Source organism: Muscardinus avellanarius, assembly GCF_963383645.1.
Source record: "Muscardinus avellanarius genome assembly, chromosome: 8".
Lineage (NCBI taxonomy): Eukaryota > Metazoa > Chordata > Mammalia > Rodentia > Gliridae > Muscardinus > Muscardinus avellanarius.
Window position 1 is genome coordinate 80,464,737 of NC_137794.1, and position 25,817 is coordinate 80,490,553.

General features: G+C 34.9%; 1 protein-coding gene across 1 annotated transcript in view; it reads left to right on the forward strand.

Moving 5' to 3' along the window:
* RSPO3 (R-spondin 3) overlaps positions 1-25,160 on the forward strand; it is a gene marked incomplete at both ends in the record, with an annotated part of 80,584 nt that extends 55,424 nt beyond the window's left edge. The window contains one exon of the mRNA XM_080699957.1: positions 24,967-25,160. Within this exon, the coding sequence (XP_080556083.1) occupies positions 24,967-25,160 (194 nt within the window). The remainder of the gene's footprint in view (positions 1-24,966) is intronic.
* Between the last annotated feature and the right edge of the window lie 657 nt (positions 25,161-25,817).

Sequence of the window (25,817 nt, forward strand, 5' to 3'; positions counted from 1 at the left end):
ACTAAATTTATGAAGCACATATGGACTCCTAAATGTTATATGAATGAGTGGTCATGCCTGACACAGAGCTAAGTTCCCAGCCCAAAAGGCTTCTCAGTGTGAAGCAAGCTGCAAGTGGGTAGGGTTCCAAGAGAACACATAATGTGTGTGTGCAAGCAGATGCAGCATGACTTGGGTTGTTCTTTGGGAATGCATGACTACATGGAAAAATCACATGCTGCTCTCTGTTGCTGCAGACATCTGCTGAAGGCATGTGAGATGGAGGTTTGGAATATGCTGCAAAATTTATCTCAGAGTACTGTAGCTTAATCTTAGGAGCAAGAAAAACTGGCAGTGACAGAAAGTTTCATTCTAACATAATAATTACAAAGTGTGCTCATTCATGTAGGCAGACGCATTAAGCTATTTATTTGCAAAAGTCTTTTTTTTTTTCTCTACTAGTATTATTTGCTATCTACTTATGGCCTTTGGCTGAGGTTGTCAAAGATCAGTCCATTTCTAATAGCATGTATGTTTGTGGTACCTTGCTTTAGGGAAGGATTAAAATTTTAAAGAGGCTTTTAAATGCTCTTAAGACATGAAATTGAGCTCACAAAATAAGCTTAGTAGCAAATTAGTCAGAAACACATGGATATGTTTCCTTTAAATTAGATACAGATTTTCGGAATTAAGATGTGGTTAAAAACCCACTAGTAGTCTATTAAGCTTTCTTAACCACTTGAAACATAATTAGAGATTTGCAAATTCAAGGTTGGCCTAATGGAAATAAGAACAAATTTGTGGTTGCCATTTTGACATTGCCTATGTATTTTTTTATAAATACTATGTTTTATCTAGTTTTGAAGTGCTAGCTATGCTTCCATTTGAAGACTGAGAGCTGCAAAGAAAGCAAAATTGAAGGCAGAATGTCAGGAAGTCAGGGCATTAGACACATCAAGAAATCGCTTCTGCTCTAGACTATTTTTCGGTGCCACTGTCCTATGGGAAGAAGAGGCCCATAGCTTTTCATTTGGCCTCGCCGCCACCATATTCTCTAGTGCCATTAGAATGGGCCTCTTCTTGCTCCAGGTTCCCTCGTTTACGTATATATGTGCCATATAGGTACATAAGAATTTAAAGCAATATGTGTGGAATCATAGACCTGGAGACACAGTGACCAACACACAAAATATTCAACACTAGCCTCCTCCTCTCACTTGCAATAATTCATTTGTCCTCTAACATATACATTTTTACAAAATAAATTATTTATTGACTCCTCTGTTTTCTCCCAGATTTTTATCAATCTTGTCTTTGCCTATGTGTTTTTTATAGTTTAGATTTATTTTAATACTTTTACTGGTGCGTTGTAGTCTTCATCATAATATAGTTCGCTGCGATAGTGACATCCATGCACACCACATTTAATTAGCTTTCCCCCAGCCCCCTCCCTATTCCCTCCTATCCCCATACAGGATATGGAGATTGGTGTTTGTAATTGTACATCTATAAATTAACAAAATAAGACAACTATCAGAGAATTTCCCAAACATTTGTTTTATTTTGTTCATTTGTTTAACTTAGAAAATAAGAGTCCCCTTAGTTGCTTGTTTCAGGAAAATATGCACTTTTCCGAATATTAAAAACCCAGAAAATCCAAAGAAATAAGACCTTTGCTAGCCTGGATTACAGAGTGCATTTGAAAGGCAAACACTTATGCTGCCTCCTTCAATTGCATATGATTCGTCAATCATTGCCAAATGGGAGTTGGCAGCTTCAGGTACCAAATAATACTATCTGGTGACTTTGACTTTTTGTCATAAATGAGTATTAATTGCCAGAAAACTTTCTACTCTTGGTCATTTAGGCACCTTTAAAAACAGTTGTTTAAAATGTGTAAAAAATCCTTTTTCTCCCTGATAATACAGCAAATGTCAATTATAGCACAATTGTCTCCTCTAAATCATGCATTCCAAATTCTTGAACTTTAGCTGGTTTTGTTATTACCCAAGCTGATTTATACACTCTGGACTGATCTCACTCTAAAATCTGGTAAGAAAAGGTCCAGTATCAAATCTATATATTCTTAAAGAATATGTTTTTAAAGACTGGTTCAAAAAATTTCTAGTATTTGTAAGTGGGGACACATTACATTGGATAAAGATAAGGTTAAACAAAATCTAAGATTCATCTTATACTGTTTTCTTATAGGCATTATGCATTTATCATAAAAATCACTATTATTTTAAAATACTTACAAAGTATTCATCTGAAAATGATACACTGCTGGATAGTCTGTAATGTTAAACAGATCCAGGCATAAGGACAAAAGCAAATTCCAGAGTATTTTCTGCACCATGAAACCCCCATAAAAAGAGGTTTGTGACCCCAATTTTACCTTAACATTGTCTTCAGCATTTCATATTTAATTATAGTAGATTACTCACAAATATAATAAATATAGATTTATGAGATACTTTAATGTTCTTAAAACAAATGAAAACCACCCAAGAGGAACCTCACCAAACCTGAGGTTGTCCAGATTGCATTGGCTGAGATTAAGTGGACGATCATTCATCTGCAAGGGTCATGCAATTAATCTCAGAGTGGGAGTTAGGGCAATGACTAAGCAGAAAAGGAAGTCTGAGTACAAGTTCTTAACAAAAGGGGTGGGAGCTCTAACATCAAGGAGCTTATTTTCTTTTTTTTGTGACTAAACCTAAAATACTCCTTAGTATTGATTTTTTTGGTTCCTAAATTATCATTTAAATCAGCAATTTTTCATATGGTCTACTTTGGTATGGTCAAACAGATATGAGTAATGTGCTTCTGATAGAGCACCATAGGGCTGGGGGGAGGGTGCCCGTCTGAAATTCTAGTACTTAGGACTCTGAGGCAGGAGGATCACAGGTTCGGAAACAGCCTTAGCAATCTAACAAGCAAGATTTTGAACAATCTAGAAAGACCCTGTTTCAAAACAAAATTTAATAAAAGCTGGCTATGGGAAGTAGCATACTCCTAGGTTCAATCCCCAGGACAACACACACTCACACACACACACACACACACACACACCCATGCACACACACATACACACACTAAAAAAAAAGCATCGTGGGTTTCAGTGTCTAGGATAAAAAAGAAAGCACTTCATCTTGTATGTCCCCAAGATAATAATTTAGGATGGATTATGACAATCCAGTATTTAGACAATGAAAAAGCTCAAGATATGCTTTCTGAAAGAAATATTCAACTTGAGGGTTTGTATATTATTAATTAAATTTCAAAATTATCATTTAGTTCAGGTGATACCTGTTTCCAAAAAAAAAAAAAGTTTGGCCATCATTCCTGCAACTGAATCATTATACTCTTTATAATTCTTATAGTCTCTATATGGCTGCAGTAAATTTTTATTTCCAGTAAATACCACCTGTTTTTCTCATCATATCAAGATTCTCAGACTTTACATTGTTAGCCGAAAATTATTTTGAACTTGGTTCTTTCTTGCTGGTAGGACCTTCCTCTAACTAGAGAGGAAGAATGACCCAAGAATGGCCTGCCTGTGGGGTTTTTAATGTAATGTGCCATGGCTCATGGCTAATGAAACGGCTAAGTCTAAAGCTAACATTGATTTTCCCACTGGGTATTTTTCTCAGTCCTTGGGAATTTAAAAGAATAACAAATAACCAACAAATCATCAAAAACTATAACATGTTACCCAATTCCTGGGTAAAAGCCAACGAGACTAAAATCTGCTTAAATGTCGCAAATGTGAATTCCCAGTCTTTAAAGCTGCCAAATTGTACCAAATGCTCACCAGTGGCAGGTCCACATCTCCGCTGCACAGAAGAGGTACATTTATCTGGTCGCCATCAACTGGGAGGGTCCACCTCCTTGAACTCAGCTGACCATGCACACAGGCAGGAACATTGTGCTCCACCCTGGGAGGGCAGAGGGTCATGCCCCATCAGGTAAACAGCATGAATGTAAACACTGTCGGGAATAAGATTTGAGGTTGGCACCAAGTACCCCATGCCAGTGGTAAGTGCTGATCACAAGAACTTAAGTCTGTATTGTTAGAATAAAATGTGAGCAGAGTATGTCACGTCCTACAGAAGTAGTCAAAATAGTGACACCTAAAATGGTGAGACAAGAATTAAAGTTTTTAAAAATGGCAATTGAAATTAGTGTCCACTTTCTCTCGTTTTTATAACATGAGTGAAAAAGATGAAAGGGTTGCAAGAAGTCAACCTTTAGTCTTACGCATGTGATTGTTTTTCCTCAAAAGTCCATTTTAAGTGCGGTCGACAGAAGGGAGTTGGGAGAGAGCCAAAGAGTGGACTTACACAGTTTTGTTTTTGTTATTGGAGTTTTGTTGCTGTGTTTTCAAAAGGGGAATGGTAAAAGAGCTTTTTATCATGTTAATATTAGCCTCATAATCTGTGGACCACAGTCCTGCTTTGATCCATTTCTATTTTAGAAATGAGTGTGAAATGAGCCTACTGCTCACTGGGTATTAATAGCTTCACTTGGCTACATGTCTGTGGCTGTGCATTCTCTGAGATGGCTAATTATCATGAGTTAAAATACTGAAATTTTAACTAAATTTTATTGTATATATTTTTAAATAGTACATTATATATTGTAGTTGGCAGAAAAAACATTTTATATTATTTGGGCTGAACTATATCTATCTCATAATATCACTGACAACTTTGATATTTTCTAAGTTCCATACAGAAGCTTCTTAATTAATGAACTCAGAATTTATATCTTAAAGCAGCTTTAAGATGAGTTCTACTTGTTTCATAATCATAAAAATTCAAATGATTAATTCGGGGCAAACAAGTTTTAGGTATCTCTTCCAGGGTTTTTCTAAAATAATTGGGAATCTGACAAAAATATTTTCCATGAGATAAATATGTTTTGTAGTAATTCAAAATAAATACAATTTTCAAAGAAAAAAATACTGGGCTGAGCCAGCATGATATACATTTATCGTGGTGAACGTTTGTGAATTAAATCAATAAAATAGGTGGTTATTTAAAATACATATTCTTCTAGATCTCTACTAGATTTTTTTCATATTACACTTCAAAAGTATAAAATTATTGTAGAGAAAGGAGCATCTGTGTCTTTTCACATTTAACTTTTCTTGATTATTTCTAGGAAGGCAGACTAAACATGCAGCTCTGACATAACGCAGCATCCTGTGCTGATTTCTGGCTAACTCAGAAGCCTTCACCAGCTTTTTAAAAAAAAATCTGAAAAGGGCAAAACTTTCTAATCTCATGAGGTTCTGATACAAAGAACTAAATTAGTGTACACTGAGACTAGTGAAAACACTAGGATAAATTCCCCAAAGTTCTGTAACCACACTGGTATGGGCAATGGAGGAAGGCATACTTTAATTCTTAAAGACTCCCTGTTTTCACATTCTTTCATTTGTCTTAATGCTGATTTTGCAGTTGATATAGTCCAGATGAATTTCTTCTTAATTAGAATTCTTCACAAATTGACATGAAAATATACCAGCCATATAGGAAAGATAAGGTAGATAGTACCCAATATATGACACTACTTTGTTCATAATTTACCTAATACTTAATCAGATCGTTTTTTAGGTAAAGAAAATGCTTGCTTCTCATAAGAATCAGATTGAAGATAGAGGGATGAACTGGTAATAAAAATGGTATATTTTATTTCTGATATTTAGCTGCCTTTGATTTATTTCACAATGATCAATAAATTCCATTTCTGCCAGGCATAGTGGTACATGTTTATAATCCCAGCATTCAGGAGGCTGAGATAGGAGGATTTCAGATTCATTGTCAGCCTCAGCTACTTAGTGAGGCCCTCTGCAACTTAGAGAAACCCTGCTCCAAAATAAAGAATTAAAAAGAGGGTTGGGATGTAGCGTGGAGGTAGAATACCCTGGATTCCATCCCCAGTACCACAATAAATAAACAAACAAACAAATAAACAAATAAATTCTATTACTCCAAATCTGCCAGAACAAAGTTTCCAGAAAGAAAATTAAGTTTCTTCTGTTCCAAAAGTCTGTATGGATAAATTAGTGCTGTTCATAACCAAGATGATCTCATTCAGTTTTCCTTCAAATATCTGAGTGGCCTTTGAAACTGCTGAGGGCATATGTAAACTGAAATATGAGAAAACAATTATAAAGTTGGGCTTCTGTTAGTTTTCTATTGCAGTCATAGATTATCAAAAATGTGTTTCTTAAATAACACAAGTTTATTATCTTACAGTTCTGCAAATTAGAACTCTGACACAATTTCACTAGGCTAAAATCAATATGTCAGCAAGGTTGCTTCTTGCCGCTGGCCCTTCAGAGGACCTTGTCTTTTCCATACTTTGGAGGCTTCCCACGTTTCCATGGACCATGACCTTTTCCTTCCATCTTCAAAGTCAGAAATGGAAAGCTGAGTTTCACATGGCACCATTCTGACCCATTCTTTTTACTCTTCTTTCACTTTTAAAGATATGTAATTTCTTAGAGCAACCTGGATAACCCTAGATAATCTTCCATCTCAAGGTCAGTCAATTAGCAACCTTAATTCCATCTGCAACCTTAATTCTCACTTTTCATGCAAAGTAACATATTCATCATCAGTTACTGGGCTTAGAATATGGACATTCTTATAAAAATAGGTCTGAGTGCATATCCTAGAGGTAGAAAGCCCCTGGGTTTCATCCCCAGTACCACACACACAAGAAAAAAAGAATATGGATATCCTTGGGAGGCTATTATCCTATACAGGCTCTTATTATCCTAGAGAAATGCTTTAGAAAAACAAGTTGTGCTTCTTAGAAATGGGAAGGGCTTCAATTTGCGTAATACTTTCTTACTAAGCCCTAGATGAATGGTCACCAAGCCAAGGACAAACATTAACTGGTCTTATGATTTGGATATAGAATTGGAAAAGCTAGTGTATTGGCCATGCAAAAATGTACAGAGGTGAAATAACTGAATTATGAAGATTCTAATTTCATCAGTGGATAAATTCACTGATGGATTAATAATCTGAATGGATTTTTTAGTGTGTTCCTGGGGTGTGGCTTGAGGACTATATATATTCACAAGTCTCCTCCTCTTTCTCTCTATGCTTCTGGCCTCCACTGATGTGAAAGCAGCATCCCTCCAAGCACCCTGCCTCCACCACCACCATTTGTATATTTCAGAGCTGGCCCTATGGACTGAATCCTCTGAAACTGTGAGCCCCAATAAACCATTCCTCCTTTAAGTTGTTCTTGTTGGGTGTTTCAGTCACAGTGATGGGAAAGCTGACTAAAACAACTGGCATTGCTCGTTTTTAGGAAGCAGACATTCTTCATGGTGATTTCCTTCATGAGAGTTGTTGACAGCTAAATTTGTCTAGCTCTTTCATTACTCTCTTTTTCTCCTCTATTTTTCACTGACTTAAAAAGAAAATTTAATGTTTCTCATAACATAATGTAGAAAAGTGTGAATAAAACTTTCATCCCTAATTCAAGCCTGATTGTGTTGTGCATGTTAATTAGAAGTCAAACTGAAGCCTAGAAACTAGAAACTGGATGTGATGGTATTATGAGTAAGCTAGATACTAGAAGTGAAAAGAATAAGAAAAATGTGTAAATATGACTTTACTCATCTGGAAGTTCATAATTTCATGGCCAAGTTTGTTACAAGCAACCAGTAAATAAATAAAGGCAGAAGAGATGTACACATCTGCTGGAGACAAAGCAGATAAATTTTTATTGGCTATTGAAAGCCAAGTAGAATTTTTACAGCTAAAAAGGGGGAGAGAAACTTTCCATTGAGAACAAGCATCTGCCAACACACAAAACCAAGACAAATGGAATATGATCAAATGATAGTGAGACATATATCATGGCTGAAGAAAAGACAAGCTACTGAAAGAGGTAATAATGTTCTGTAATAATAAGTAATAATAGGCTAAAATGAGATTCTGATGGGACTTCTTAGCATTGCTAAGGACTAGGAGAGAATAGTACCGGGGCTATTTATTTATTTATTTATTAGGTGGTATTGGGGTTCCTGGAAGCCCTTCTACCTCCAGGCTACACTCCCAGACCTATTTATATATTTTTACTTGGAAACAGGGTCTCTTAAGCCAGCGGGGCTGGCTTTGAACCTGCACGATCCTCCTGTCTCCGCCTCCCAAGCGCAGGAATTACAAGCGTGTGCCACCACGCCTGGCACTGGGGTGATTTAAAATCAAGAGATTAACAAGAATAAAAAGTCAGCTCCCTATACTATAAGAATGCAACCTGACAGAAAGGAGAAAAATATCTGGAAGCATATGAACACACAATGACCCAGTTTTTGCAAAAATACATTAATGAAATTGGAGACATTTGAACTAAATGAGAACAAAAGAATGACACATTTAAGAGATAAGGAAGAGGTGAACTGTTAGCCGGACGTGGTGCGCACGTTTGTCATCCCCGCACTTTGGGAGGTGGAGACGGGAGGATCGCACAGGTTTGAAGCCAGCCGCGCTGGCTTAGGAGACCCTGTTTCCAAATAAAAGATATAAAAAATAGGTTTGGGAGTGTAGCCTGGAGGTAGAAGGGCTTCCAGGAACCCCAGTACCACCAAAAAGAAAAAAAAAAAAGAGGTAAACTGTTTCATAATTTTACTAAGGCAGGTAGATTTGAGTAGGCTGATAAGTTTCACCAAAAATCTTAAAGGAATTGAATGCTCCTGAAATTTTACCCAAACCAGATTAAGGCTGATCTAATTTCAAATAGATTGTTATTACTGTACAGATTTGATAATTCTTTCCATATTCTAGTATTTATATATCACTTGTTTTTAATATGGCAAATAGTGAGAATAATAGAAATTAATCAATATAATCACATTTAAAATGCGCATTTCCTAATACCTATTTCAGATTTTTAAATTTTAATGCCACATTCTCTTTAAGTACACATTTAAAGAGATGAAGTCTAAAGAGTTTAAGTAACATCTCTCAGAATAGACAATGACTAAATGGCTTGGCAGGAAATCAAACTCAGAACTTTCAGACTTCAAAGCTCAAGGTTATAGCAGATCTACTCCACTATAGCTCTCCTCACCTGCTGGAGAAAGATCAGGAGGCAGCCTTTGAAATGTACTTTAAAGGATGCATACAGGCAACAGGTGGTTTTCAATATTTAACAAATAGTACAGTAAAATATTTGGTATATATATTAATCCATGTATCAATAAAATTGTTAACATATTAACATATGTAGATAAAGAATACAGCTGTTTAACAGCTTTTATAAGGAGTGGTACAAATCATCTATGAGATCATTCAGTAATGTCTAAAATATTGCCAAATTTTTTTAGAAATCTGTTGATATTATATTCTGTTTGTTAGGGCATATCCAGACACCCACACCCAGACCTGCTCATCCTCAGCAGTCTTCTGTGAATGCATTTTGTGCTTACGTCCTCTGCAGCTTAAAAAATTACAATAGAGTTTTCAGAACCCCAAACTGTGCTTGATTAAGGGTGGCCAAGCTGTAATGAAACATAAATGATTGTCCCTGCTTTTCTATAAAACTCCACCATTGCAGAAAAGCAAGTCTACAAATCTTGTTTTGCTTCCCTTAAATATTTTTACTCTCTAGTATTTTTAATCAACTCCGTCGCAGTACATTTTCTCCTAAAAATTCTCTGGAATAAGGGAAAGGTTTATGCATAAACATTGATCAGATCTCCTTTTTTCTACCTTAATACTCTTTTCTTTCAGTACTGGGGTAGAACTCAAAGGCATTTTACCTCTGAGCTGCACACCCAGCCCTATTTTTTATTTTTTATTTTGTTTTTGTTTGTTTGTTTGTTTGTTTGTTTGTTTTAGGTGGTACTGGGGTTCCTGGAAGCCCTTCTACCTCCGGGCTACACTCCCAGACCTATTTTTATATTTTTATTTGGAAACAGGGTCTCTTAAGCCAGCGTGGCTGGCTTCGAACCAGCACGACCCTCTTGTCTCCGCCTCCCAAGCACAGGGATTACAAGCGTGCGCCACCACGCCCGGCTATTCTTTATTTTGAAACAAGTTCTCACTGAATTGCAAAGGACCTCACTAAGTAGCTAAGGCTAGTCATGAACCACGATCCTCCTGTCTCAGACGTCTAAATGCTGGGATAACAAGCATGCATACCACACCTGGCTCTACCATAGTATTCTTAAGGTATATATGGAGGTTGGTCACTTTGCTCAGAAAATAAAAACCACAAACTGGATTATCAAAAGCTATTTATCCTTTTAAAACTGTTTCCCCCCTATTTCATTTGGCCTTTTTATTGGGAGGATAATTGTTTTTTTATTTTAAATACTTCAATCATAAAACAAATAGTTCTTTTTCTGGAGATCGGTAAAACAGGGTTCAGTTTTTCAGGAATTATCACTTTAAATTTTCACCGTACTTACTTAAGTTTTCCTCAGAACTTTCTCTCTTGCGTTAATTGTACTACACATGCTATCTGCTGTTTTTGCTACACCCTCTAAATGAAAGTTTCGTCATACTACCCAAAGGTCCTGCCTTTTAGTGGCATTTCACAGAAAGCAAAATTCAGTGGAAAACAACAAAAGCCACAGTCATTCAAAACTCAAGGGGAAGCCGGGCTTCTGAGGCTGTGTCGTGCCACTTCAAAGCAGCATGCAAAAGCTCCAAGATTGGGGCAAGATGGGCCAGGATCGTATTTCATGACTTTAAAGAAGACAACATTTCCAACTCCACCAAATAAAGCATCATTTATATCTGCTATAGAAGATAATTTAAGAAATAAAGAGTTGTTTGGACCTCTTTGAACTTTTGACAATCATCCAAAGTCCCTTCCTGTCTTCCTTCAGTTCCTTTATCTGTTGTTCTCCTGGACCACCTCTTTTTCTCCAAACAACCTTGGAAACTTTTCATTAGGCCACTATCTTTGGGCTGGGAAATGGACTCTCCATACTGGCAATCTCAGGGAAATGTAGAGCCTTCAAATCCCTAAGACTCGTCAAGGATTTAAATTATTTCTTGGAAAAAAACAGATTAGAACTCCCTGTCACTTCTCTGTTGTAACCTGGACTCTCCAAGACCTCTTCTTGAACCAGTCTTAGATTCTAGTTATTCTTCTCTGACTAGGTCCCAGTGATATCTACTAGAGCATGACAAGTCAAAATTTTATCCCTGAGAACTTGATGTCTCTGGAGTGGGCTGTACTGAAGCCAATATTGGAAGAAAAGTGAATAACTGGCTGAAGACACCAAAATAATAAATAGGGCTTATTACGACATGTTTGGGACACTGAGTAATCATTGCATGTTTGCATATGAGAGAGTAACACCCCAAACATCTCTCTCTGCCTGTTTTTCTCCAATTCTCCTTCAACTTGAGTAATACCCATGAAATCAAGAGAAAGAATATTATTTATCTTGTTCCTTTAATGTAGTCAACAAATATGGATTGAGTAGCTATTGTATGTTGGCTCTTGCCAAAAAAGAAAATAAAGCTGGCACATTTTTCGGAGCAATAGTGGCAGTGTTTACCAAGAAACCATGTATACATACTTCATGTACTTCACGCAAATAGATCAGGAACCCACTGCTGGAAGCTCCCAGTACTCTCCACCCCACCTATAATGACCAAATTCATCATATTTACAATGATTAATTAATATATTAATTAAATAATTATTAATTCCTAATATAAAAATAAAAGACAAAGCTCAATAACACTTTGACAAATTGCAAAAGAAATACAGATCAAAATTCAGTAGATTATATTGTGATGCACAGAGACCAATCAAAACAATGGAAGGAAACACACTAGTTAGTAGCAAAGAAAGAGTAGGGAGTGGAAGGAGGATAATGCCAGTGCTGGGAAGGAAAGTCCACATATATCAGGTTGAGTATTCAAAGAATTATGGTAATCCTTTGGTTTCTTTTGCATGAATCAGATGCTTAGTAGAAGGCTATATCCCATTTTCCTGGCAATATTTTGAAAATTTATGAAGAAAAAAATTAGAGGATACATACGAACTTAAAATATGGTTGATACACGGGGTAGGGTGGTGTTTATAATCCCAGTACTTGGGAAGCTGAGACAGGAGGATTGCAGGTTCACGGCCAACCTAGCAACTTGTGAGGCCCTCTGCAACTTAGTGAGACCATGTTTCAAAATAAAGAATAAAATAGAGGACTGGAGGTGTAGCTTGTGGATAGAATTTTAGTTCCCTGAGTTCAATTCCCAGTTCTGCAAAATAAAATTATATATATATATATATATATGTATATGGTTGATAAGAAAAAGTTAAAAGTCATAAATCCCTAAACAGTTCAATTTTCTAAAACACTCTTGAAAAAGAACACATTTCTTTTTAAAATTATTAAAAATTCAACTGGAAAACAGGCTGTTTTGGAATTCATATTTTAAAATACACTAAAAGAAGAATTTTCCATTTATCAGTGTACACACACACACACAGGATATATATATCCTGAGTGTGTATATATATATATATATATATATATATATATATATGTACACACACACACTCTGACAGACACATTTGTTGCACATGTGTCTACCCTACTATCCCTTCCCCCACCCCAACAGCAATACAATGCTAAAGTATAGTGAAAAGCTGTAAACGAGATTCAACAAAATCTTACAAATGTTCCTTAAGCACAGGGACAATATTTCTAAGTCCATAGCTGTTAAAATATTTTAAAGAAATTAAGTTAATTGTGTTCCACTGAAGTGTATATGACCTTTATTGATGAATTATTTACAAGGAGCTATCTTTCTAGCTAAGGAAATGCATGTGGAAAGTATTTCTAATTAAGAACAGATATTTGCCCAAACACATATAATCAATGAACTGTAATGGAAACAATCTACATTACATTCTGTAGGTGAAATATGCCTACTAAAATCTTATTTATATTACAAATAAAATTAATTTATCATAAAACAATGCAGTAGAGGCTAAGTAAAGTTTTCCATATTATTTGTTTGTTTGTATTTTGTTCATGGTGCTAGAACTTGAACCCAGGTCTGCATGCAACTACTGAACTACATCTCCATCCCCTGTATGTTTTCAAACTAATTATATCAAGAGTTAGAAATAGTTTGCAGCAAATAAAAAATAAAATACTGAATCAAAGCAAAAATATTTCAGAATGCATTTGAAGGTACATTTAAAAATTAGCCATACATAAGTAGCCAGTAAATTGCTGAGAACATTAAATGACAGCTATAAAAGTGTTTGATATCTTTAGCTAAAATATCATGAAGTAGCACACTAGAGACTTGGTAATTCTTTTCCCCTTTGTGATGCAACTCCAGATTAGAGTTACATTATTTTTCCCCATAGAACAATAAGCTCCAAAGAAATGAAAGAATGGGCTGTGGTAGAATGAGAATTTGACAGCAGAGTCAACTGGTGCATAACATGATGAAAGAGAGTAGAACAACATCAAGGTTTCTTGCATGATCAGTCACTGCAAATATGTCATCAAGCAGGAGGCCATCTCCTCCCATAAGCAGAACTGAGGAGACAATTGGGGTAATGGAAGAAGTACAGTACAGTCAAACAAGGCTATCAACACTTCTTTTTCAGTCTTAGAAGAACAAAATTCTGTGACAATTTCTTGGAGCAAATGAAAATTTATCCAAATGAAAATCAAATGATAAATGCCCAGAGAATATTCTTTCTTTGGAATTATTTCAGTTCTTCAATTTGCCCAGCTGGAATGAATTTTCAAGTAGCATTCTGTTTAGCCTTTTTGAAATGAAGGCCTTTTCTGCTCATTGGAAAACTATATTTCATAAAAGATGAACACAATGCTCTTGGCTTAGTGATTCTCTTTAAAACTAAAACAACAATAATAACAACAAAAGAGGCATTTGGTGGATATTTACTATAAAGAGATTTCAGAATATTTATTTCAATCCTGAAAAAGTGTACCATGAGCCTACACATCTAACTAAAGAAAAATGAGGAAATTTTAAATGCTGTTTTAATTTAAAACTCTACATGAAAACTCAGTATTGCTCTCTTATTAAAGGAATACATAAATATAGACAAAATTATTATCTTTTAGACCGAAATATATTTAAATAATGGTTTCAGACTTTCTGAGGTGAGTAAACTATATAAACCAGCAAATTTAAGCATTTTAATTGTGTTATTTAAATATGTGTTCCTGGGACTGAAGAAACATGATAGTCAACTAAGAAACATTTAGAGCTGTAAATTCATAAGAAAATATTCTTTTGAAGATTTATATTTCCTAAATAATCTATACTGTAGGCAGTACTTTCAACTTAATCGTTGATTAGTGGTAAATTAAATGCGGTTGTTACACTTACATTTTATATTGGCACAGATTAGGCAAACTATTATTATAACAAGGTAAGCATTTTTAAGAAATTATGATCAAGTATTAAATAGATAATTTTCCAGATTTATTAAAGGAATAACTTGTTAGATGGTACAAGTGATAATAGTGTATTCTGGTAGTAAACAATTTTATAGGAAAACTTATGAGTAATACTATTTATATACTTTCAGTTTAGTAATGTGTGTGTGATAGGAGTTTTCAAAGAGGTTGTTTTATTGTGGGTTTTTTATAATATTTAAATTTCTGAGAGAACTTTCTAAAGTGGGATATGAAAATATATGATCATCTCTCTGTCTCCATGTCTCTATATCTTATAATTTAGTAAAATTTGTGTTGAAAAACACTTCAAAACAAAAATTGCAACTGCCGGGACATCTATAGACTTTTTTTCTTGGTATTATTTCTTAAATAATGTAGTGTAACAACTATTGATATAGTATTTGCATAGTATTAAGTATTATAAGTAATCTAGGGACTATTTTAAGTTAATGGGAGGATATGCATTGGATAGACATATATTCAAATGAAATATAAAAAGTCCATTTTAAATAAGAAATTAGAACATCCACAGATTTTGATATCAATAAAGACCCTGTGACCAATCCCCCATGGATAATGAGGGACAACTCCATTTGACTTAAATATGCCATAGACCCATACATATTCTCTAGCTGGAGATAAAAGGTGTGGTCTAAAGCAGCAGGTGGCACCAGCGGAGGTGAGTGGTAAAATGGGAGACTAGGTAGAGTAGGTGTGTTACAAAAATAAGATGAGGACATCAATTTATTTAGGAGATAGTCATTAATACTTTAAAATAGGTTCAAACTAAATTTATTTTGTGGTACTGGGGATGGAACCCAGGGGCATTGAACCTTCGAGCTACAATCCCAGCACTATTTTTTAGTCTTTTTTAAAATTAGTTATTTATTATTTATTTATGTATTTATTTATTTATTTGCAGTAATGGGGATGGAACCCAGGGATTCTTCCTCTGAGAGACACCCCCAGCCCTAATTTTTTTTTTTTTTTTTTTTTTTTTTTTGGTACTGGGGATGGAACCGAGGGGTATTCTACCTGCGAGATACAACCCCAGCCCTATTTTTTAGTCTTTTTATTTTTGAAACAGGGTCTCACTGAATTGTGAAGGGCCTTGCTAAGTAGCTGAGACTGTCCTCGAACGGTGATCCTCCGGTCTCCACTTCCCGAATGCTAGGATTACAAGTGTGCACGATGACCGACTTTCTAACTAAAATTTTTTAGTACATTTCTTGACAATACTGCCAAGATTATGATCTTTGAACTATTAGAACTGGGCCACAATACTCTCACACTTTTTGAGGATAAGCAATAAAATTTCCATATTGCACATTTATAAATAACATATAGAATAATCAAAATGTTCTACATTCTTTTTAGGGAGATATATGTGTGTGTGTGTGTGTGTATTCATTTCATAAACTAGTCATGGGTTTCATAGCAAAAAAATATTAATAGAATTCAAGTGAATTTAAACACATCCTTTGACCTTGGGAAAAAATCAGAATAAATTTACAGTTTATTGAGTAGATGCAATTGCTTAAGGACCAACATCAAGTTCAAAATGTGTTTATACAAGCATGCTTAGATCAAGAAATTTTCAACATGTAAATTTATGTGTCTGATTCCATTTCCAAGAGTTTTGTGATCTAACCTAATGTGGCAGATGGGATTTCAAAGTTAGGAACTTCTGCACTGAAAAAAGAAACACTGAAATTGCTTATTTAAAATAAACTTTTAACCAAAAGGCAGTGATTTAAGGGAAACAAACTCATATACAAGAATACTGAATTTAAAATATCTATTATAAGTTGTTATGCCTGCTTTAAATATTATACAAAAAATAAAATATTATACAATAAAATACCAGATACCCTTTGCTTTTAAAATGAATACATTGTAAATATTGCAAATAGTTGATTAAAATAACTTTGGGTACTTTGGGTACTTTCTCTACTTTGTGCTTTTAACTATTCTTGTAACGCTGATGATTTACTACAAAAAGACATTGTGGTACTCACTATCCAATAATTTAAAAGTTTCTTTTGGACTTCAGCTAGTGTTCCTTTTAAATGCAAGTATGGATTCCACACTAGAGGTCAAAACAGCAGAAGCAATGAGGTAGAATGGAGTTACCTTGGGTGAAAGGGTCACTAAAACTTTCATCAGGATGTAAAGTCAAAAATTTGAATCTTCAGTGCATAATGAAATTATTTAAACAACAGAAGAAAAAAAATCTGTAAAAAGGTCTATTGAATAAAACCCACTATGAAAACCATTGATTCTAACAAATTGTGATTGATATTTATGATGTTTGCTATAAGAAGAAATGATTTATAGTGGACTATATTCAAAACTCACTGAGATTTTAAGAATATAAATTTATATAGATTTTTTCCTTTTTCTCATTAAGTATTACAAAATATTAAAATAGCTAATAATTTCACTGGAGTTTCAAAAATGTAATGGTTAACTGTCTCTAAATTTTATTTATATATATATATATACATATATATATACATATACATATATATATATATATATTACTCTGCATAGTAGTCTATTCTTATTAAAGGTTTCACTTTCTGAAATCTGTTGTCCACAGTCAACTGCAAGTCCAAAAATATTAGATAAAAAGTTCCATAAATAAACAAATCTCATGCCATTCTGAGTAATGTGATGAAATTCACTTTATCTCACTCCAAAAACTCAAGAAAAGAATCATTTTTTGCCCTACACAACCATGTTTCTTTGAAAGTATCTTTTATCTATACCTACCTGTTAGTCACTCAAGCAGCGATCTCAGATATACAGATTGTCTTGGTACCCTAGTGCTTGTGTTCCAGTGATCCTAGCCTAGGAAGAGATAGAATACCAAGGAAGGCTTCCTTGAAGGGATAATGTGGCTGGAGAATTAAACACTAAGTCTCACTAAGAGTGTGGGGTACTAAAAACTATATTCTAGGTAAGGGCATAAAATATATGGGATCCGTTGACACTGGTGGGGAAAGTGCAGGGTTGACTAGGAAAAGAGAAATGTGAGGTTGGAGTGGGTGAGGACACAAGCTGATTGACAGGTCAAAGGGGACAAGACCCCTCCCCCCAGTGTTGGGAGCCATGAAGGCCTTTCCCTAGATTAGTGTCTCTGACTCAGCTGACTGTCCTTTGCCCAGAGTCAACAAGGTTTGGGATTATGGAAAGTTCAAAGAGGTCTGAGAGAAGATCAGGTGGTGATGACATGAGGGTACTGAGAGGCCTATCTGTAATGTGTGTGTTTGTATTGGTCTTTATTGTATTCTAGTGGTGGTAGCACAAGAATGTTGATTGACCTGTAGCTGTGTATAAAAATACCTCTGGAAAAACAAAGGCAGGGTCGGTGCAATAAAGACAAGATTGACCCAGAAGCTGAATTGGCCAGGAGTGTCCACGCGATAGAGAATACTGACCCAGGCATAGTCGTCGACCCGTAGAAAATATTGACCCACCAACAGGGGTCGACCAGTAGAGATAGTAGGCTGGTGGCTCCCCCATGTTAGGATTAAAAACTCTTCATCCTCACACCTCACTTCAGAACCCCTACTCTTGCCAGCTGGCTCCGGCACCCCAGTGTCATGTTAAAAATCTTGGGTTAACTGCTTCAGCCTTCTACATGATATTAATAGAAAGCCTTTCTTAAATTGACCTTCTTTTTCCAATGGGTGGCAAAAATACTAATTCAACCTTAGTATATTTTGAAAATCAGAACTATCTTTGCAAAAATGGGCTCCAGGTAATATCCCAAATTAACAATGTACAGTAGAACATGTAATAATCTGACAAATTATTTTTATTTGAATAACTAATGAGAAGCATAAGAAGTTAAACAGAAAAGCAACAGAATTCATTCATGTTTAAACTGACAGGGTAGGTAATTCAGGTAGGTTTAAATTTCTTTTTTTTTTTTTTTTTTTGGTGGTGGTACTGGGGTTTCTGGAAACCCTTGTACCTCCGGGGTACACTCCCAGACCTATTTTATATTTCTTATTTGGAAACAGGGTCTCTTAAGCAAGCGAGGCTGGCTTCGAATCTGCGCGATCCTCCTGTCTCTGCTTCCCAAGCGCAGGGATTAAAAGCGTGTGCCACCACGCCCAGCTTAAATTTCAATTTGGATGATTAAAAACTATTTATCAAAAAAGAGAACATATACACTCTGATATTTTTATATTTGTTAAAATTATAGCAAAGAGAATATATATATATATATATATATATATATATATATATATATATATATATATATGTTTTATTAAAGCAAACCCCCCAAGAAGGCATCAGGTTTGGATGTTTCTCAAGTCATTTCTATTCCATAATAAAAAAAAAAATGAAGAAAGAAATTTGGCCTTGATGACTTTCAGCTGTGTTCTTCTCCACTGGGTCATGCTGTCCTGAGTTTACACAGCACAGTTCAGAGGCCTTTAAATATGTATCTACATAACATCATAATTGCTATTTTTAAAAAGTCAGACTGTAGTAATTCCCCTCCCTTCCAACTTTTCTCCAGGCATACATTAATTTAAAAAAACAAAAGTTGGAATTTTTCTCTATATATAAAACCCAAGTTCAGATTTAAAAATCACCAGCTTTGCCATTTTGAACACCATTGTGCTTTTTAGAACATAAAAAGTCTTCTAATTGAATTTACTTTTACATAAAATAAACAAAAAATTAACAATAAGTCGTACCTTTTTAATGGGATACTTATTTAACTGGCTGGAGTTATAGAATTGGTGGCATGTTTATTCCTAAGTCTAGAATGTAGGATACATTTTTAGCTTTGGGGGAAAAATTATAACCTAGTTTGTCTTAAGTCGTGGAACTACTTAAAGCTCAATGGCTCCCCTTAGTGACTCCTTGCAAGAACTTCACAAAGAAGCCCTTTAAAGACCTACCCAACAGATCACTTCTGAACTCATATTCATAATTTAAGTAATTATGAATAAATGAAGTTGATTTGTGATTCTGGGAAGAACATCTCTTTTATTCACAACCACAGTATTTTTGAAAGGGTATTGAACATATTCAAAGGTTTGTATTTTTACTTGGAACATAAATATATAATTTAGGAAAAAAATAATTCAGGCTTATTTTCTTCTCTGTTTCTTTTATAAGTTTTTTCTTTTCAGTTCACATTTGTATTTTGACAGATAATTGTTAAAAAGACATTCTGCAACTAATTTTCATTTCATATGTTTACCTATTCCAAATGTACCTAATTAGCAAGTATTTCTTAAAAATCAGTAAGAATAATAAGTCAAAAGAACATTTGACATCTAATTAAAAATAAATAAAATAGCCATGTGATTTTGTAATAAATTTTGATATTATGTTATTTAAGGAAACTGGGTATTCTATTGCTCTACAGACAGTTCTTAAATGTGGTTACACATCAAAATGATCCAGGGGTAAGCTTATTAACTCCTGGGTTCCTGAGTTACTCATAAAAACAACAGAATCATAATATCCAGAGGTGAGACATAAGGAATATGTCTTTTGAAAAGTCATTTATATTTGGGATCTGGTTTATAGAAAGCCCTAGCCAGGCATGGTGGTGCACGCTTGTAATCCCCGCACTTGGGAGGCAGACAGGAGGATCGCGCAGGTTCGAAGCCAGCCTTGGCTGGTTTAAGAGACCCTGTTTCCAAATGAAATATAAAATAGGTCTGGGACTGTAGCCCAGAGATAGAAGGGTTCCATCCCCAGTACCACCAAAAAAAAAAAAAAAAGAAAGAAAAAAGAAAAAAAGAAAAAGAAAAAAAAGAAAATTAAAGAAAAAGAAAGCCCTAGGAAAGTATTTATGTAAAAGTACTTATGCTTGTGTTAATAAAAAATAATTTCACAGTCTTAAAAATGTCAATTATCCACTCACTTATGTAATGCTAGTTTCCAACAAAGCTTAAATATGTGGCTTCATTGTCTACATAGAGATTTTTTAGCTACTCTTTTCAAATACTAAAGCTCAGATATAAATATCAGCCACTGACTCTACCTCCTGTATGGTTTCTTATTACATACAGCAATTTTCTGAAAAAATAAATGAGGTCACATATCACAATATTCCATTGGCCATTTCTAAATGAGTCAGAGAAACATCAAAACTCTGCCTTGCTTTCAATTCTGATCTGTGACCTTCTCCAGTTTTCAGTATCATTGGTCCTTGGGAAAAATTCCCAGTGTGGCTGTTGAGTCCTGTATGTCTTTCCAGCTTCCCTCAGTAATGTGCTATATATAGACTATGATCCTACAGAGGAAGTCTACTTGTGGTGCCCCAGATTACCTTGTCCCTGTATGCCTCCTGGTGTTCACTTACTGTTCACTGCCTACCATACTCTTCTCATCAGCCTGGCAAACCCTGTCATTCTTTTGGCCCCAACTCAAACATCATCTCACCTGCAGCATCCTATTCAAACTCTTTTTGAAAGAGCTGAATGCTTTCTCCGCTCCAGTAGCATCTTATGCATGTCTATTTTTGCAGTGGCAAATGACTATTTTAGCATTGGGATAAATTTGTGATTGTGTTGTTCTCCACATCTCACTTGTATCCCCGAGTTTTAGTATACTTTTGGCTTGGATTAGGGGCTTCATTCCTGTTTTTTAATGAGCTCATAATTTTAGCTTTCATTTTTCTGATGATTAACATGTGTCTGAAAGTATGCTAAGTGATTTACAAATATCTCATTTAATCCTTACAAAGTTTAGCAAATAGTAATTATTACTCATATTTAAAATAACAGGTCATTTTAAGAAATATCAGAAACTTGCCAAAGTTCATACAATTATTTAATGTCAGACATAAAATGGGGGGGGGGTTTGCTGGGGATTGAATCCCAGGATGTTCTACCTCTGAACTACACTCCCAGCCCCCATTTTATCTTTTATTGTGAAACAGGTTATTACTAAGTTCTTGAGGTCCTTGCTACATTGCTAAGGCTGGCCTTGAACTTGCAATCTTCCTCTCTCAGTTTCCCATATACTGGGATACGGGCCTCTTCCCCCACCAGCTGGACTTAGAATCTGAACAGTGTTTTTCTAAGCCTAAAAACTGATCTTAAATCATACAACACAGTACTTCCCTGCAAGGGCTATCTCAATCCATTATTTATGGCTGTAACAAAATGCCTCATACTGGATAAATTATAAACAATAGAAGTTTATAGAAGGACTCAAGAGTATGGCCCTGGCATCTGGTGAGGGCCTTCTTGCTGCATCACACCATGGTGGAAGGGCAACGGAACATGCATGATAGGGATGAAACTGAGCAGAACTCTTTTTTTTTTTTTTTTATCAGAAACACTTCCTGCAAAACCTCACTCCCACAAGAAGAGCATTAATCTATTCATGAAAGCAGCATCTTCACACCTGTTAAAGACTCCTGCTTTTATACTTTTATAATAGTTAAATTTTCACATGCATTTTAGTGGAGACCTTTAGACTAACTTGATTGCTAATAGCAATTTCTCCTTGATGATTTCTACTCAAACATTACCTTCACAGCTGGAATATTAAGGAAAGCCAAACATCATTTTGATCAGTAGAATGCGCCACAACCAATATCAGGCACAAGTGAGCATGTGCAAATGCACACATACACACGTGAGTGGCAAAACACATACATGTCAGATCATTGCAATGGGAACACTTCATTTGCAAAGCTGCAAGGAAAGAAAATCACAGGAGAACTATTAACCACATCAATGAAAAGTCAAGCACCAAAATAGAAAGAAAAGTCCCCTTTAATGAAAACCTTACAAAATCACCCCAAATTGCACATGATTCTTAATGGACTACAGCCACCCTTCTGCATTTCTATTTTATTTCTTCAGGAGGAAAATATATTTATGCAGAAGGGTAGTTAGCATTTCCAACCACCAACACATGGCCTGTAAAAAAATAATAATCCCATTTTTCTATTATGCAATCATCCTCTCGTGGGCAGCAACAATACAATGTGCTAGTTTCCTGTTACTTTACCAGATCCTTCCCTTTCACTCACCGCCCAGACTAAATAGTTATTCCTTGGACAATAAAGCTATAATACTGAATTTTGAGATACTTCCAAAAATGTTTCTGCCTGTCTTAAAAAATCATCATATCAGTTTGCTAATAAGCAGAAATGCTCTGCAAGTTGAGTATGTTGTCATAAGCGACTAAAAAACATATAAATCAATCTGTGACCAAGGAAAAAACAATATATTTCTTATGTTGCTAAAGAAATATGGCTGGGATCACAGCTGTAAGATGTTGGCCCACCATCAAGAGAACAATGTCAAACACTGAACTTCTGGAAGATTTCCATAAAAATAACATTTTGTTTGGGGTCAGTAATTTTTATGGAACTTTGGAATGCTTTTCGTTGACTTTTTTTTTTAGAGTTGAACTTGAACACCTCTGAAATGCTCTTCAGAATGGAAATATTATGTAATCTAGCCTTTGCAGCCATCTCCTTCTGAGAGCCCAGCACATCTCATGAAAACTAGCATTTCTTTTCTGGTTTGTGCAGCTTTAGAAAGTCTAAATTATGCTACATATTTAAGAAGGTAAACTTCCACTTCAATTTTTTTGTTTAGTTACCACGTTCAAGTAAAACATGTGGTCATTAAATCCAGCATGAAAAAAAGGTCCTAGATTCCATCTGTAGAATTCTCAACAACACGGGAATACCTTTAGAGTAAAAGAAATAATGGAATTGGCAAATCTGTGGATAAGTAGTTCAGCTTAAAAATGATAGTTGACTCTAATATTTTTGTTCATCTTTGTATATTCCAAATAATTCAATATTTACTTTGTTCTGGTCTTAATTTTCATTTTTATTAACTGTCATCTTAGAGTTCAAAAATCTGGAGATGTGTTATGCTGAACCCAACAAGACAAGTTTTCATAAAGCAATTGGAAAGCTTTGTAAATACTTTCGTGACAAAGCAAGTTGTGGCATAAAATCATTAATCTGAGGAGACTATATTGGCCTGCTATATGTATGCAGTATTAATAAGACTGCTTCCTAGGATTCTGTAGCTAGAGCTCAAGAAAATAAGAGCCAAACCACTGAATTCAATATTGGAGCCTGTTTCAGGACAAAGTAAAAATATTTTGGTTCTCTCATAAAAATAAGTTTTGCAAAATACTTTTGTCCAAAGTGACTTATTGTAGACTAATTTCATGGATTTTACATGGATCACTGTGCAAAGATATACATTTAGAACTTGTCACACATTGAAGAATAGTTGGTTCTAAGTTTTCATTTACTGAAAGTGATTTGAATATAAATAATTTCTCATAGGGATATGTGAGTTAATGTTTCTAAAACTGTGCCATTGTCAATTGTTCATACAAAATGTTTACATAACAAAACGTCTAGTTAATTTACTACTTACAGAAAAATGAAAACAATCTAATTTGGTACTTTGATCAAATTAATCTCTCTTAAAATCTCAGTGGTTTTCCAACGCTTACAGAATAAATTCACTTCTTCACTCTGGTTCAATGTTGGCTACAATATGCCTTCCCACATCAAAACCTCTATTGTCCTGCTGATTCCACTTGTAAAAATCCTTGACAATAAGAATTTGATTAAGCTAATGCTTCAAACATAGTTCTAGACCAGGAGTCTTTCTGAAGCCCAGTATACATCCAATAAACATCCCCTTTTTTATCTATAGAAACAAAAATTCCCTGCCCTTGTAGCATATGCCACAGGATTATTGATAAGTTGTAGTCAATACCACCCTGCATACAGACAATGGAATGTAAATTAATTCCAAAATTCAAATATTTGTGTTAAAATAAAGCATAGCTATCCTGATATATGCAAATAAATCTCTTAGATGATGTGCAGATGTTTCAACAGATTACAAATATGTAACTGGTACATGGAAAAAACTGAATACAAAATGATGCCTTAAAAATTATTTCTTAGCCGGGCGTGGTGGCGCACGCTTATAATCCCCGCGCTTGGGAGGCAGAGACAGGAGGATCGCGCAGGTTCAAAGCCAGCCACGCGTGCTGGCTTAGGAGACCCTGTTTCCAAATAAAAATGTGAAAATAGGTCTGGGAGTGTAGCCCAGAGGTAGAAGGGCTTCCAGAAACCCTAGTACCACCAAAATTATATATATTTCTTAAATAAGAGCTAGATAAAAACTCATTAGTGATTTTTAAATGGTAAGAAATCTATTCAAATTTTTTCTCTTACATATACATAAACAATTATCATATAAAATAAATGCCAAACTTATAGGAATAGAACTCTAACATTCAAACTATCATATATATTGTGTCATTATATTTTGTGTGCATGTTATCTTTACAGTGTTAAAATATTTAAGTTTATATTGCATGGACTTAATAAAAAGTAGTTGAATTAATGATATAAAGAGTAGATGTTTGTTATCCAAATATATCTATCAGTATGGTATGCAACCAAAGAGAAATTTAAGTAATTATTTAAAACTTAGAATACCCGAGTGGGACATAATTAAATATAAATTTTAAAGGATGTCTTTTCATTTCAGGAAAAAAGGGAAGGGAGAGGAAAAGAAAAAAACTTAATAAAGAAGAAAGTAAGGAAGCAATCCCTGATAACAAAGGGCTGGAATCCAGCAGAGAAACCCCAGAACAACGAGAAAACAAAGACAAACAGCAGCAGAAGAAGCGAAAAGTCCAAGAAAAACAACAGAAATCGGTATCCATCAGCACTGTACATTAGAGGTCCCATGAGATTATTGTAGACTCATGATGCTGCTATCTCAACCAGATGCCCAGGACAGGTGTTCTAGCCATTAGGACCATAAATGGACAACATATCTGTTATTGCTCTGTCTAAACAACATTCCAAATAGTTGCTATATTCTTCATACCAGCATAGTTAACAACAAAGAGCCAAAAGTTCAAAGAAGGGATACATTCAAATAGTTATCTTATGTGCTTCTTTGCATTTTTAAAACACAAGAAATTTGTGCATAATTATCAATAAGCTATAAGCTATCATCAACATAATGACATCTGGAGAAGAAACACCTTTTCCCTGTAAAAGTGTCTTTCAAGCTGTTATTTTAAGAAGCAAATTATAATTCTGAAAATTCAAAGTTGCAGTATCCCTTCAAACAAGTAAAAGATCAGGGGGGAGAGAAACAACGTTCTAAGATACTGTGGTTATGTTGAAGAGATCTAGAGAATGCTCAAACTTAGGGCCTGGCATTTGGAGTCATAGGATATATCATCAGAAAAACAACTGTTTTAAAGTTACTTGCATTGTCCTCAACCTGTACTTCCGCAAGAAGCACGACAGTGCGTACCTGAGTTAAATATTATGTATGAGACTGAAAGAAGGCAAAATGAGGAAGAAACCATAGAGTCGGACATT